Source organism: Seriola dumerili, unplaced genomic scaffold (assembly GCF_002260705.1).
Source record: "Seriola dumerili isolate Sdu_G_001 unplaced genomic scaffold, Sdu_1.0 BDQW01000337.1, whole genome shotgun sequence".
NCBI classification, from domain to species: Eukaryota; Metazoa; Chordata; class Actinopteri; order Carangiformes; family Carangidae; genus Seriola; species Seriola dumerili.
The window spans coordinates 189,682-204,299 of record NW_019174592.1 but is presented as its reverse complement, the minus strand read 5'-3'; the positions used below and the strand labels follow the sequence as shown (position 1 = coordinate 204,299).

Genomic DNA, 14,618 nt, shown 5'->3' with positions numbered 1-14,618 from the left:
CACAACCCTCTCTCATTTCCCGTCTGTTGCAGCTCAGCTAGAGCGCTTTGAGATTCCTCGCAAGATCCGTCTGAGCCCAGACCCCTGGACCCCTGAGACAGGATTAGTGACTGATGCATTCAAGCTCAAGCGCAAGGAGCTGAAAACACATTACCAGGATGACATTGAGAGAATGTACGGTGGAAAATAACGGCGAGGACCAGCGCGTCTTTGTTCATTCTCAAAGCACAGACCAACACTTGACTCAGAAACACTCCCAGTGCCCCTCTCACCCCTCCCGTCAGTTTTCTACTCCGTCAGTAAAAAAATAAAAAGCCACAGTGACATAAATCTGTGGTGAAATATTAATGTTTGTAAGAAAGATGCTGCAATTTTCCCCTTTACTGTGCACATTTGAACCTATTCCACTGTGGAAGCCTTTTTGCTTTTGCTTGAATTTGTAACTTAAGTCAAGCTGGAAAAAAATCATACATCATACATATCCCTGTCCACTGCTGCATTTCCCCCTTTTTCTTTTTCGCCCAGGTGTGTGACCTCTCTGTGGAGATCTTATTGTTCCAGATGTGAGTTATGAAACAGATGTGTGTGCTAGCTGCTGTCGTCTGTTGAACTCTCGAGCGCCACAGCAGAAGCTCAGGTCGGTCGGACGGGTTTGTTGCCTTGTTTCTTTGTGCTCAGCCACGAGACACTCGAGTGGTTGTGTTGGTCTCAAAAATCTTTCCTGTAGTTTATTTTCATTCTTTGGGTTTCACTCTTTCACGTTCCTCCTCCTAGTCCCAACACTAAACACTCCTGCAGGTCAGGAGACGGTTAACTCTTTTGTTTCTTTTTTTCTTTTTTTTTCTTAATATGTTTTGAGTTCTGTCAACGGTTTATTTTTTCTGCCACCCACAGTCAGACTTTGACGCCCACGCTCGCGGGACGTCGCCCCCATCAGCACATCTTGATACCAAAAGCACAAAGTCATTTGAGGGCAAATGAGAGCAGGTTGGTTAAAAAAAAAATACTAAGGCCATATCTGGTCTAATAATTTTTTATTTTTTCATTATAAACAATAAAGCTGTTGCTCCTAATAGGCGTATGTGAAAAGAAAAGAAACAAAGATGCACTGTTGTTTAGTCTATTGAATTTTCCTACAAAGATAGAGTATACTTTTCTACGTGCTGTACAGACCGCAGTGCGCACAAGAATGCACATTTACTCGCTTGTATTACAGATGAAATTACTGTTGTAATCATTGTCATGTTTGATGAATCATAGTGCAATATGAAAATGTATCATTTCAGTCCAAGTAAGGCGGTTGATTACAGACAGGAGTAAAATAAAACCCTCTCTGTGTGCGTGGGTGCACCAGTTGGAAAAAATAGCAATTTTTTTTATAAGTGCAACTTCTGTGTGTGTGTGTGTGTGTGTGTGTGTTTGTGTGTGTCTGTGTATGTGTGTGTGTGTGGCTAACATTTATTTTTGCAGTTAGCAGTTAGCAGTTTAAAGCCATGTTAAATTTTTCTTTGTTGTCTGCAAGAGTGTGACAGAGTGTGTGACTCATTATGTCCATTCACGGCACAAGCACGGCCCAGCCTCCCCTCGCAGCGCAGCACCTCTTGCCTTCTCTTGTGATACTGCGTCGGCGTAATTCTGATTTTTATTTCCTCCCGAGGTGTACATACACTCTGCACGTGGAGCTGTGATCAGCAGAGGAAGCTCATGTCTAGCTTCTTGACGTTTAACTCAAACTTTATCATCGTAGTCCAGCTTAGGAGCTCCACTCCCTCTCTGCATCGAGAGCCTGCCTTGTAACATAAGTGCGTCCAATTATTTATTTGTAATTTTGCCTTTGGAAAATACTCAAATGAAGTAAATAAAGATTGTGTTTGGTCTACGTGCAGCAGTACTTTATTGTTTAATATTTCTGCCTCATATTAATTAACTGATGGATGATGACATTTATTTACGTCTGCTCACCAGTTAAAGAGTGAAATCAGCCTGCACTGATTCAATAATGGTAATGACTGATTGGAACCTAATCCAATTAAACCACTGATGCTCACCAGTCATTAGTGTGGAGGTGTGAATTCTCAGTGCTGTCAGACCTCTCCTCGGCTGCGTCTGGTGAGCAGGGTGCAGTTCGCTCAGACTATTGAATTAAATCAGTCATTTGGAAAATCATAATTTTTATAAGGAAGAGAACGTGCCGACCATGTCACTGCACAAACACAAACACGAACATGAATCAAATGCTAACGTAAACTAACGTAAACCAAGCTTTTGCTTCATTAATAGCTTTGTTTTTTGCAGTACTAAGGAAACAGGCATCACACAGTTTGTGTTGTATTTGTAATTAGCTGCAGGATTTCTTTACGAGGCTTGTTCTTGATACTAAACCTGTGTTGTTTCAGAAATCCTAGCTTTAACACAGACTTCTGCTGTGGTGGGAAAGTAACTGAGAACTCACCACCAACACACCAAACAAGAGACAGACGCACTCAGCGATTAGGTGGGCAAACATATCAGTATTTTAAATGTTATTTTAAATCACTTTCATTTAATCATTTTTTTCTCTTCTACTTCAAATTTTGTAATTTTTCTCTTCTAATTCTAATTTTAGCCTAATTTTCTATCACGTTTGCTTCAGAAATTAAAGGGTTACTGTCCTAAAACCATGAAAATACAGTGGCTCAAGGCCAGAGCTTTGGCATGGGGGAAATTTTGGGGCTTTTGAATAGGTCCGCTCGCCAGCTTCACTCGACCTTCCCATGGGGTGAAAACTCAACAGCAAACTATAAAAAACAGAATACTTTTCTGGAAAACCCTTAGATGAAGATGAAGTTTCCCTCATGGAATCATGGTGTGTCTCTCTGCATCATTCATACTCTGGTGGTATGTGCAGTGGTGAGTTCACTGAAAGAAATCATTTGTTTTTGACTGCAGTCTGTCATTGCCACCACACCTTTCATGAATATTTTTGCATGATTTTATTCATGAACTTCAGGTTCATTTGCAAAGGAATTGAAAAATCCTATGCGATGAGATGAGGAGAGCAGATATATTTATTGTTTGTGCACAAGGACAGTGCAGAGGCTTGATGGAAAATAAGGAGTAGATGTCGATATGCACATGCATCCTAGCACATTTTGACAGTATTACTGAGTGACTCTCTCTTCATCACTAGTTTCTTCTAAAATGTATTTTTCCATCACATCCCCTCAGGATTATCTGCTGGACTCTTGAGATGATGTAATAATTCTTCACAAAGTCAGTAAGTCTAATATACTCATGGGTATTTGATGCTTTTATAACGACCCCCAACAGGTTTCAAAATACTAGTAGTTTTTGTTTCTTTATTAGTTTTTCTTTTTTTTAACATAACGTCCCTTTAGGGCTTCCATAGCCACAGGATTCATCTTACAATCAGTCCCCGTCACGTGACTCATGATGAGCATCCAGGGGTCTCTGTATAAATAACTTCATCCATGAAGCGGTGCGGCCAAACTCCACAAGAGCTGCAAGAAGACTCAAGCTGGAAAGATTCACATGAGACTCAGCCCCGCAGTTTGGTAAGTTAAGAAATCACCACACTGTCACTATTGTTTACTGTTACCACCGGTTTATCTAAACTAGTTCATTTTAGTCACTTTTTCTAAACAACAGGGAAGAGTTTTCTTTAAAACAAAAAGTACAGAACTACCAAATTAAGAGATAAAATAAAACTTCAAAATAAAATAAACGTGTTCTTATATATGTAAAAGAACAGAAAGTTGTTTATTTACGTAAACGTATGGAAATTTAATTTCATTTAAAGTTGCATTTTAAAACGTGCAACAAACCACTAACTGAATGCATTAAATGTCATTTGCAGAATATTCTGGTAGCACTGATTAATACTATTTTGCATCATCATTGTCATCATGCATCGTGCTTTATATGTTTTGCTTTTCCAAATGACGCCTGTGATTAAATGTCATCATCAGTTACACATGAAGAGGGTGAAAACATTTGTCTTTTTTTCATAGCTGTGGCTGTATACACGTGTTTTCATGATATTTCATCACTTTATAATAACTCGTACAACCTATCCCTGTGCGTAAAGCGTGCGTAAAAGTGAAAAAGAAACAACTCATATTTATGGATGTACTTCTGTTTCCTTTTCAGCGCACCTTTAAGAAAAAATGGAGCACCTGGAAAACTCCACAGCTTCACCCAAACGCATCTTCGTGGACACACCGAGCAGCGTAAACCCCCAGGCGGACAAAAGCGACGGGAACGCATACCTGTACATCCTCATAGTCATGTCTTTCTACGGAATCTTCCTCTGTGGCATAATGCTCGGCTACTTCCGCTCCAAGAGGAGGGAGAAGAGGAGGATCAACATCTTCACGCGCCTTGTGCACGAGGAGGAGCAGCGGGAGTGGGGCGCGCTGCCAAAGAAGCACAGCGTCACCTTTCCGGTCGCCGCCACCGGACTGCGCTCGGTGGAGGTGTCCCTGCCATTCTGCGGTAACCACGGCAACCACTTCGGACACCTGCGCTACGAGGGCGCGCTGCCCTCTCCGCTGGCGTGCGCGCTGTGCACGGAGCAGAGCAGCATCAGTTCCCTGTGCTCTTCCGCGGACACGCGCTTCGCCATAGAGGAGGAATCGGACAGCGGCACGGCGGAGGAACCGGAGGAGGCCATTAAGGCGGGATCCGAGAACAGCGGAGACGATTCAGGCTGAACTCCGATGTGTCAACTCAAAAAAGAGAGGAGGAACATCACCTGGAGAGAAGACCAGGCCAATCAGCCCCAAATATACATCCTCTGTTTGCCATAACCCCCCCCCCCCCACCCCCCACCCCCAAATAAGTTAACAATATCATGACATGATCTCCTGGAAAAACTCAAACAGGACTTTGTGGCCAAGGTGAAATATCTTTAGATCTTAGTCTTGGCCACATTTGGCCATTATGGAACCTTTTTGGTGACTTTAAAGTCTTCATTTTAAATGATAAGATAACAGTGGTGAGATTGAAATTTCTGACTACACTGGTCTTTTTTATGTTATATGTCGGGCTAACTTATAACTTATACATCAATCAATACATAGTGAATGTAATAGTTCAGTTCAATTCAGTACTACTTTATTTATCCCTGCAGGGACACGTGTGTGCTGCAGCTCACCAGCCAGGTCAACACACACATCAACACAGTTAATCACAAAGTTAAAATAATCAAAGGCTCTATGCTTAAAACTATATATGAATGAATATAATTAACTAAAATGACACAGCTATACAGAATGATAAAAACATATATATATATTAAAATGAATGGTTATATCCAGTAGAATGAAATATATTATTATTATTTTATTGTACAACTATGACTTTGGCTCATTTTGGTGGTGACCCCTCCCTGCTGGAGCCCCCCCCCCCCTTCTCCTGACGCCACACTGAGGACCACCTCTCTGGTTTGGGTTGATGACTCACCCTGCAGGGGACTGACTGACTGAGGGACTGGCTGTTTGGCTGTTTGGACTGAACTTGACTTGCTCTTGCCAAAAACGGCCTTGAATATTGAAATGTACCTGGAACCCACTTGAAAGAGACTGAAAATGTATTTGTTGTAGCTTTATAATAATGGACACGTTGTTCATACACAGTCGATGATGATGTAGTAGGTTTACTTGAAGAAAGCAATGCACTGTACATACGGTTTGTATTTGTCACCCTGTAAGGCTTAATTTAAGATGGAATCTTTGTATAAAAAATGAATGCTTTTCAACTGAGAAAAGATTTGATTTCCTCCTTTTTTTATGTTGCACTACAATGAACCACCAGTGGGGGGCAGTGTTGTAGTGGTTACTGGGTGGTTGCTGCTAATAAGGAAGATTATAGAGATGAAATGTGGGAAAGGGCAAGTCTATTATTATCATGTTATGTTTAGCCTACATTAGATCATCATAATAATGCAGAATAGGGCAGATAATAACTACATCAGTACCTCCAATGCACCATAACTCCAATTTTTTATACATATCCTCAGCTAAACCTGTCTCTAACCCTGCATTTCTCAAACATAGACACAGCAGGCTATGTCCCAATTAACCCAATTATGTCCCTATGTTTAAAACTGACAATGGCTTAACTTGTGGCGGCGATTAAAAAGCCTGAAGCAGGTTATTTTTTCATTTACGGCTCATATGAGACTGGATTATCACTGAAGCTTTTCGCTTCTCTAGTCTGTAGATTACAAACAAAAAGACAAAGGGAGAGACACCAGGTGGCAGTTTCAGGTTTTTTTTGTTCCTCTTAGACAAAGCTCTTATGTGTTCTCTCTCTGCTGTGTCACTTAACCCTGCCTCTATCTCAAACACACACACACACACACACACACACACACTCACACACTCACATTCACATTCACATTCACACACAAACACAGGCACAAGCATCAGCAGCCTGCAGGCTCTCATCTCCACGAGTCACTGCAGTGACAGCTCACCACACCAGCATAAGCAACAGCCGGAGGGAATACACACATAGATTTTATGACGTACATGTATCGACAGGGTGACGGCTCTGATAGGCTCAGAGGTGTCTGCAAGGGTCTGCGTTTCTTGTGTGTGTGAATGGATTTCATTGTTTTTCCTCTTTCACTCGGGGCATTTTCAGTTGAGCACCTTTGAAAGCAGATCTTTGTGGATTGAAAGGACTTAACAGCTAGCAGGAAATCAGCTTCAAGGTCACTAAACACTAAACACTATACTTTTTACTTCACAAGCACCTTTTACTTATTTAACTTAGTCTGAACTCACTTTCTACTGGATATACTCGGAATTTCACATTTTAAAGGTGAATTTAAGTGACATTTAGCTCCTGTTGAAGCTTAATATAAGGTTTCACCCCACCTGTAGGTTCCTGTGTTATATCGTCTTAAAACAGTGATTTAATAAAGTAGATTTAATGTGGCTTTTTTGACGTAGATCAACATAAATAGACCTTAAAATATCAAAGAGAACATTTTTTAAAAATCATTATTATTATTTGTCTACGTAGTCTGCAGTTTTCAGGCTGTGTCAGGTTGCATAGGGATTGTGAGAGAACAGTCCAGCCACTGACTCTGCCTCTCCAGGACATAAACATTGTTGATTTGAAGCCATTCCTGTGCAGTTTTTTTGGAGTCTGATTCTGAGTCTCATGAGATGTCATTTGTTGTTCTTTTTTTTAAAGTGGAATTGTCTTTGCCATAAAGTTGCGACTGGTGAAATACCATCAGAGTTTTCGCATCCTCAGGCCCCTGAAGCTAAGGACTCCTCCAGAGTTGTCAGCTACCTTGGTAGTCTTCTTGCAAGGTCACTCCATACTAGGAGTGACCTTGCTACTACTAATCCTACTAATCCTAACCCTAACCTTAACCCTATTGATGGCAATGTCTGCCTGTCAAGCAGTCAGTCAGTCAGTCAGTCAGTGGGTCCACCACTGATTTAGTCTGAAATATTTCAACATCTACAATACAAGCTGGGTTACAATGAAAGAGCACCACCATGAGGTCTACATTTTTGGTTTTCAATGCAATGTCTCTACAGCTATGGATTTCAGTGAAAGATACAGATACCTGTGGTGGACAGATGATGAACCTTTGAAGCTTTGGTAATCCCATGACTTCTCATTAGCACCCCCAGCAGGTAAAACTTTTCACTTAGCATTTGAAATGTCTAAACATCTACAAAAGTTGCTCCAAATATTCACAATTCTCTGAAGATGAATCCTGATGACGTCTTTTCCTCTCATGATGAGGTCGATGTTTTGTTGTTTTTAGTGAAACACCTCAACATATTGTTTATTGGCAATCAACAGATTGACATTTTAACATGTCCAGAACTTTGTCTTAAATACCTGCAACGTACCCATCAACGTAGGGTTTATTTACTAATTAGAAAAAGTTAATTTTCTAACTTTCATCATTCATACACTTGGAGTATAACTTTGTTTTATAGTTGAGATTCTGCCAAAATACCGACTCACTAAAAGTCTATGACCTCCATTTCATTTGTAATTCAATTCATAAATTCTAAAATTACTATACTGTACATCTTACTGTACTGTATTCACCCACTGAGATGCTTTATTAGAGCTGTGGGCTCTTTAAGCCCCCCCCCCCCACGAATTTGTCCGTCAAGTGTGCTCTGATTGGTCAGCTTGCCGCCAACAACAAATCCGCCCACCTCGTGCTTTCTCGTGAAACTCTGGACAAACGGTTGTAGCTGCTACGATGGCGTCGGTTAATTCGTCGTTTGCCGCAAATAAACTTCAAAGAATAAGAATAAAAAGAGGAAGAATGGTGTCGGTTTTACCTTATCAACTTGAGCCAGGTGTCCAATTTTGAACAAGAAGACCACCTTCGCAAGCTGGACTGGAGCAGGAAAACTAGCACACGCACTGCTAGCATCCGGAAGGAGGGAAATGGCAGAATTGTGGAGAGTACAGCGAATATAATCACTAGACAGTCAGCAATGGACTTCACATGACAATATCTATAGCTTGGAATACTTTTGTTAAAAAAAAAGTTTTGATTTTTTAAAATTTTTATCTGTGGACACTTATGGACTAAAGGAATATAAAAGAGGAACAGACAGTCTGGTTTCACAACCGGAAATTGGAGTCGCCATCTTGCTGGTTTAGGATGCTGGTAAGTCCAATTAATCGAACTTCTGTGCTCATAGTTACTGAAAAATGAACTGAATGGTTACATTTTAGGTGTATACATAATATACCCACAATCTGTCTGTGAATGTTCTCATTCGTCCAGGTTATAGTTATCTCTCAAAATCTCAAATTGAATCGAAGGCAACTGGACTTGTATTTGTCTGTGGAAGACGTTTCGCCTCTTATCCAAGCGGCTTCATCAGTTCATCATGTATTGGTCTCTCTAGTCCGCACTAGTCTGACTCGAAGGCGAAACGTATCGATTATCGTATTGATTATCCTATTTCATGTGAAGCAATGGATTGTAACATTGTGCCCAAGACAAATTTCCCTTTGGGGACTATAAAGTCCTCTAACTCTAACTCTAACTCAAAGATCAGGTTGCAGGCGACCCAGTTTAAACACCAGAAATCCACAATAATAATATAGATATAGAGGTGGAGTGGTCTTTAAAGGGTCCAAGCTAGCATCTCCCTTCTCTGGAAGTGTTAGCTGAATAAATGTTAGAGATCATAATGCTTTGTCTATTAAATATGCTCTATTATCGATTAGCCTCTGCAGATATTCTTATTGTTGCATTATATATTGCAGTTTTATTTACCTGTTTATAAATATGAACCAGCAAATCCATATGTGCCTTGTGGTCCAGACCGTGGTCAGTGGACAGAAAGCTGATTTGGCTTCAACCCCTGCTGACCATTTACATGTACAAAAGTCTATATAACACGCTATAGGACAAGGAAAACTCAGAAAAGCATAAAAAGTCCTTTTTAAAGGATCTTTTTCTGTTGATTAGTAAAAAAAGGCACATTAAATCCCCTTTTATGTGTGAATGCACTTATAGCTTCTGTAAGAGGAGCAGTTGAAAATGCCTAAGTTCCTTAATAACAAAAGAAATCTTTGGCTGCATGATATGCAAAAAAATCATAATGCGATATTTTTTCACAGATATTGCGATATGTGATTGTGATTTCAGTCGGGATGGTCATTTTGGCATTTAATTTTCACTGAAATAAATTTTAAAATGATGATGACGTGATTTTTGTAAGGTCTTGTACCAAACAAACAATATTGTGACACATTTTACCTTTATCAAAAAAATTGCAGCTCCTGCAGTTTCTGCAATTTGGATATTGCACTTAGCCATATTGCGATTTTGATTAGATTTCAATTAATTGTGCAGCTGTACAGGAAACCAACATTAAAGAATCTGTAGTCTGTTTTTGCAGTATCACTGTGTCCACAGAGGAATCATATAAGTGGAAATTGCTGTGAAAAGAGTTAGACGGATTTCTGTAACTCTGTATCTCTGTCTCCCTGTCGTCTGGATATCTTGACACACATACAGACTTGCTGAAGCATTGTAATTCTTATTTCCTACACGACATAAACACCCCACTGCATAATTTATGTACAACAAACACACACAGAACCGAGCAGTGAACCATTCATTTATTATCAACCAGGAAGTTGAGGGGCATGCACCGCTGTGTCTCCAGCAACGAACAGGGGAAATATGTGCAAAGCTGCCTTGTCCTCGGTCTTTGGTGTAGCAGATGTGTATGTGTGTGTGTGTGTTTGTGTTTGTGCATGTGTGAGATGGTGGGACAGAAAGTGAAGTGAGTTTTTCTCAGGAGAAAGAGCGAGTAAGCAGGGTGAGAATAAGAAGCAGATGTGATGCATGGAGCGTCTACTGCACCGTGAAGCAGGATGTTTGTCATTAGTGTCCTCCTGTGGGAGTCAATAGTGGGGCCTGTGTCCAGCCTCAGGCCTCACACACACTCACACGGATGCACACCATTAATGAGTCTGGAAATGAGTCATTTCCAAACCCACCATCTCTCTCCCTGCTTCCATTCTTAACCTCTCCTTTCTTCCTCAGTGCTGTCTCCTCATTAAACTTCTTTTCATTAAGAAAAGATTTAATCAGAAAGGGAGGTGGTGATGGTAACGTGAGTGTATCTAATTGATCTATATACACTGCACTGGTTGTGAATGGGAATCTTTTTCCATCAGATATTTGAAGAAAAACCTTTTCACGTTGCCATTGATGAATTTTTTGAGGGAAGTGTAAAAGGAGTCGCAGATAGTGATGAACACACAGGAAGTCATTATCCTACTCCGTAGCTCTCCTCAGTTCTACAGAGGCTGCTTTAGCTCATTGCTTTGGTTCGGTCTTAGCTATATAGCTATATACCTGCCCAGAACCAAGCAGAGAGTCACTGTTGGCACCTAGCATACTTATGACCCAGATATTTCTTTCTCAGGAGTTAGTGGAGACCAAAACAGAGCTAAAGAGGGAGTGACACTTAAATTCGTCTGGTCACCAAAGACACAACTCTGAATAATGCTAATGTTTCTGTGTGTCAACTTTATGAAGCCATTACATTCACATGAATGTGATTTTCAGCTGGTTGTTGAGTTCTGCCCCCAGGTGGCCAAAAAGAAATAATGCAGCTTTAAAACTGCACTAACAGATCAAATGACTCTATATTAAACTCACAGAAAATGAAGACCTGACTCTGGCCTTTTAGCATATTTAAGTTCATTGCTCAACTTGTAAGTGAGGAAAGTGGAACAGTTAGCACGACTTGGTTGAGACCAAAAAAGACTAAAAATCATCATGTGGCTAGTACGCATCTAAAAATGAATGCTAATGGTGCTTTGTCTGTTGGATGTGTAAATATTGTTTACACATTCACCTCAACAATTTATAAAAGGTGATAATATGTCCAGTGTTGTGTTTACAGCTTGTTTTGCTGCCCCCTAGTGGCAAACAAATGTATTAATGCAGCTTTAAAGCCAGTCCATTTTTAAATCTTTTGTGTCTTCCCTCTTAAATCTCTTTGGTGGTGAAGGAATCTTAGAGTAATTAATGTCCTTAAGGCAAAATATTTATTTTAAAATATTTGTTTTATGAAATGTTGGAATATTGCTTTAAATACCTGCGGCTTCTGGTATCCAAATCAACCGAGAAAAAACCCATACATGTCACTAAGCGTTCTCCACCAACCTTTACCAGTGTGAAGCTGGTTGTCTGAATCGCCTGAAGAAAGACGGTTTATGTTAAGCTGATATGATAGGCTGCACTGGCTTGGATAAATTACCAGACCTTTTTCTGGGTCATGGTGATTGAGCAAATTATAAAACAAAGCCACATCAATTACAGTGATGCAGCAGGCCTGTGTCACTCAGCCTCTGACAGCTATTATTAGGGAACAATCTGAAAATCTATGTAAGAAATAACTTCATTTGTTGAGACCACAGTCAGCCTGCCTGACAGACTCAAGATTACCGATAGCTTAATGATGCTGTAATTATGTTTGAGTACAGCTAAATGAAGGATAATATGGCTTAAATTCATATTTTAAGGTCTTAAATCACTTCAATTGTCTTATTGTGCTATTTTTGGAAATCTAATCTATTGCTGCTTTTTCTTCATAGTCAAAAATGGTTTTGCACTTTTGACTTATCTTCCCTTCTCACCTGATTGGGATGTTGAGCATGGCCTCTTCGCAAAGTGAAAGAACTCAAAGATACAGTGTTCAGAGTTCTCATAACGGCCTTGACCCTTTGAGCTTCATGTCAGAGACCATCAGTGCTCAATCTCAGAGAGCTTCTCATTACATTGTGTTTGTCACTACTGAGACATTTAACTTTGACAGAATTAATGAGATTCTGGGTCAAAACGAGAGGTGTTCAGCTTTTCCTCTTGAGCACGTAACACAGCGATTATGTCATGTTCTTTTTGTAAACAGTCCCTTATGCAGACACACACACACACACACACACACACACACACACACACACACACACACACACACACACACACACACACACATACCTGTCAACACCAACAAAAGAAAAAGCAAATAGGCTTGAATGTTTGCCTGTCCACAAATTCAGTGCGCTTCTTTCGGAGCGTGGATAGCCTTGATTTCCTGTACACAAACGGCAGTCATGAGTCAACCTTCTACTAATGATTGTTACTATAGAAACGTAAGGCAAAGGCTAATTTACATCTGTGTTTCTGGTCAGGAGGGATCACCGCTACAAGTGAAGAGTCTCAAAAATACTGAATATATTGAAAACAAAAATCAATCGTATAGTTAATGTAAACGAGGCTGCAGAAGGACAAGTGGCTCATTTCATCCATATTCTGATTGTAATTTGAACTGGAGGAGGTTCAGTGGAAGTAAAGTCTGTTGCTGTAGATTTAAACCAATTGGCTCCATCAGCTCAGTCATGTGATGCAATATAGAGTTTTGTTCCCCTCAGTTATTTTTTAATAAATAATCAAGGTTACACAAGCTATATATAAGAAGACCTTTGTCCAAATTATTAAAGCTGCTTTCCTCAGGGTTTATTGGAAGCCAAAATGGAGCTAAAAGTAAAGTTTTTATTGGAGTAAAATTTGTCAGATGGTCGGAAACCCAACTGCAAATGAACAATAATCTTGCACCGTATCTACTGGGTGTGTAAACAGGCATTTTCTTGCTAACATGTTAGCCATATCAGCTTTATAGGGCTATATGTCAAACATAACTTTTGTCCTGTTTTGGAGGTTTGCCCCCACTTGGCCAAAAATGATGAATGCAGCTTTAAAGCTACAATAAGTTAAGTCAAAACAGAGCTAAAAGGAGTAAATATTGCACTTATTTGACTCTAAATGAATGCTAGTGTGGCTCCGTTTCTGCTGGTTGTGTCAATAAGCAACTGTTTGCTAACCTCTTTACCGTTTCAACATTTACATCTTGTTTCACTTCCCCCAAGTCAATTAATGCAGGTTTCAGTAAAAGACAAAAGACAAAAGTTGTTTTAAAGGACCAGTGTCTAAGACTTTGGGGGATCTATTGGCAGAAATGGAGTATAATACTCCTAATTATGTTTCCATTAATGTATAATCGAAAGTAAGAATTGTTGTTTTTTATGGGAACAAATTAAAGCAATAGTTTGACATTTTGGAAAATATCCTTATCCTTTGGAAACCACTCTGTATTAGTCTGATAAATACAAGACTACAGCTGGCAACTTGTTAGGTTAGGTTAATACAAAACTGGTTCACTAGTTCTGTCCGAAGCTAAGAAAATCCACCTACCAGCACCTTTTAAAGCTCACTAATTAACCAATTAATACACTGTATCTTGTTTATTCAACCAAACACTTTAAAAAGATTAGCTTTTAACTCTCAGCGTTAAGGTAAATAAGCTTAATTATGCTATTCCATACATATATATTATATATTAATACAAACTTGTATTACATTGCATTTGTAATTGTTCCAAAAGCCCCACACACTCTCTCTCCTCAGAAGTACCTAACACATGTGATGTCTCCCTTTGAAATATAATGACACCCACTGCATGAGCTGATCCTCCTAAAAGAGTCTGACTAATGTGGAATGCTGGGGGTGTGTGGACATGCTCACACATGTGACATCGGGCCAGGCGTAGCAAGTCTTACCCAGGCTTGAAAGTATGTGGTCACGGCTTTGTTAGCGGCCGTATGCGAAGCTTCATTATGTCAGTGGGAAGCCTCGCTCCCTCCTGCCAGATTGGCTCGTATCGCTACTAATGAGCACAGTCATAGTTCACAGTGGGGCCGGAGATAAAGCTCGCCGGACCAACGTGGGCCAGTGCGAGTCCCACGTTTCAGTCCGTCCTTTTAAAGCAGATGGAGCAAGATGTGGCTTTTTCTGGCTGGCTGTTAAAACACACCTGTCTAACGAATGGCATATTGAGCCACACTGGTTAATTACACACTCGAGGAGCCGTTCCCTATAGGCCTGTTTCCGTGGCAACCACACACAGATGCAGGACTGCTTCGAGTAAGACAAAAACAGTTTTATCTTTTAATCTGATCTGCCGTTTGTGTGACTGAACTGAAGTCAGACCTGCGTGGTGTGGTGTGTCTCCATTGAAGTCAGGAGTCATGTT

The 14,618-nt window shown here is 40.2% G+C and overlaps 2 protein-coding genes across 4 annotated transcripts in view; both read left to right on the top strand.

Moving 5' to 3' along the window:
- Positions 1 to 1,423, top strand: part of acsl3 (acyl-CoA synthetase long chain family member 3) — a 31,820-nt gene extending 30,397 nt beyond the window's left edge. For 2 of the 3 annotated variants that reach the window (XM_022760533.1, XM_022760532.1), the window contains exons 15-16: positions 33 to 174; positions 895 to 1,423. In XM_022760533.1, the coding sequence (XP_022616254.1) occupies positions 33 to 174; positions 895 to 1,027 (275 nt within the window). In that variant the 3' untranslated portion in view covers positions 1,028 to 1,423. Of the gene's footprint in view, positions 1 to 32 lie in introns of all 3 variants that reach the window. The other variant, XM_022760534.1, reaches the window with a different exon arrangement.
- Positions 1,424 to 3,470: 2,047 nt separating this feature from the next.
- kcne4 (potassium voltage-gated channel subfamily E regulatory subunit 4) lies at positions 3,471 to 5,757 on the top strand. The gene is made up of 2 exons (XM_022760521.1): positions 3,471 to 3,554; positions 4,150 to 5,757. The coding sequence occupies exon 2, from the start codon at positions 4,167 to 4,169 to the stop codon at positions 4,710 to 4,712; it is 546 nt and encodes a 181-aa protein (XP_022616242.1). The 5' UTR covers positions 3,471 to 3,554; positions 4,150 to 4,166; the 3' UTR covers positions 4,713 to 5,757.
- Positions 5,758 to 14,618: the final 8,861 nt, after the last annotated feature.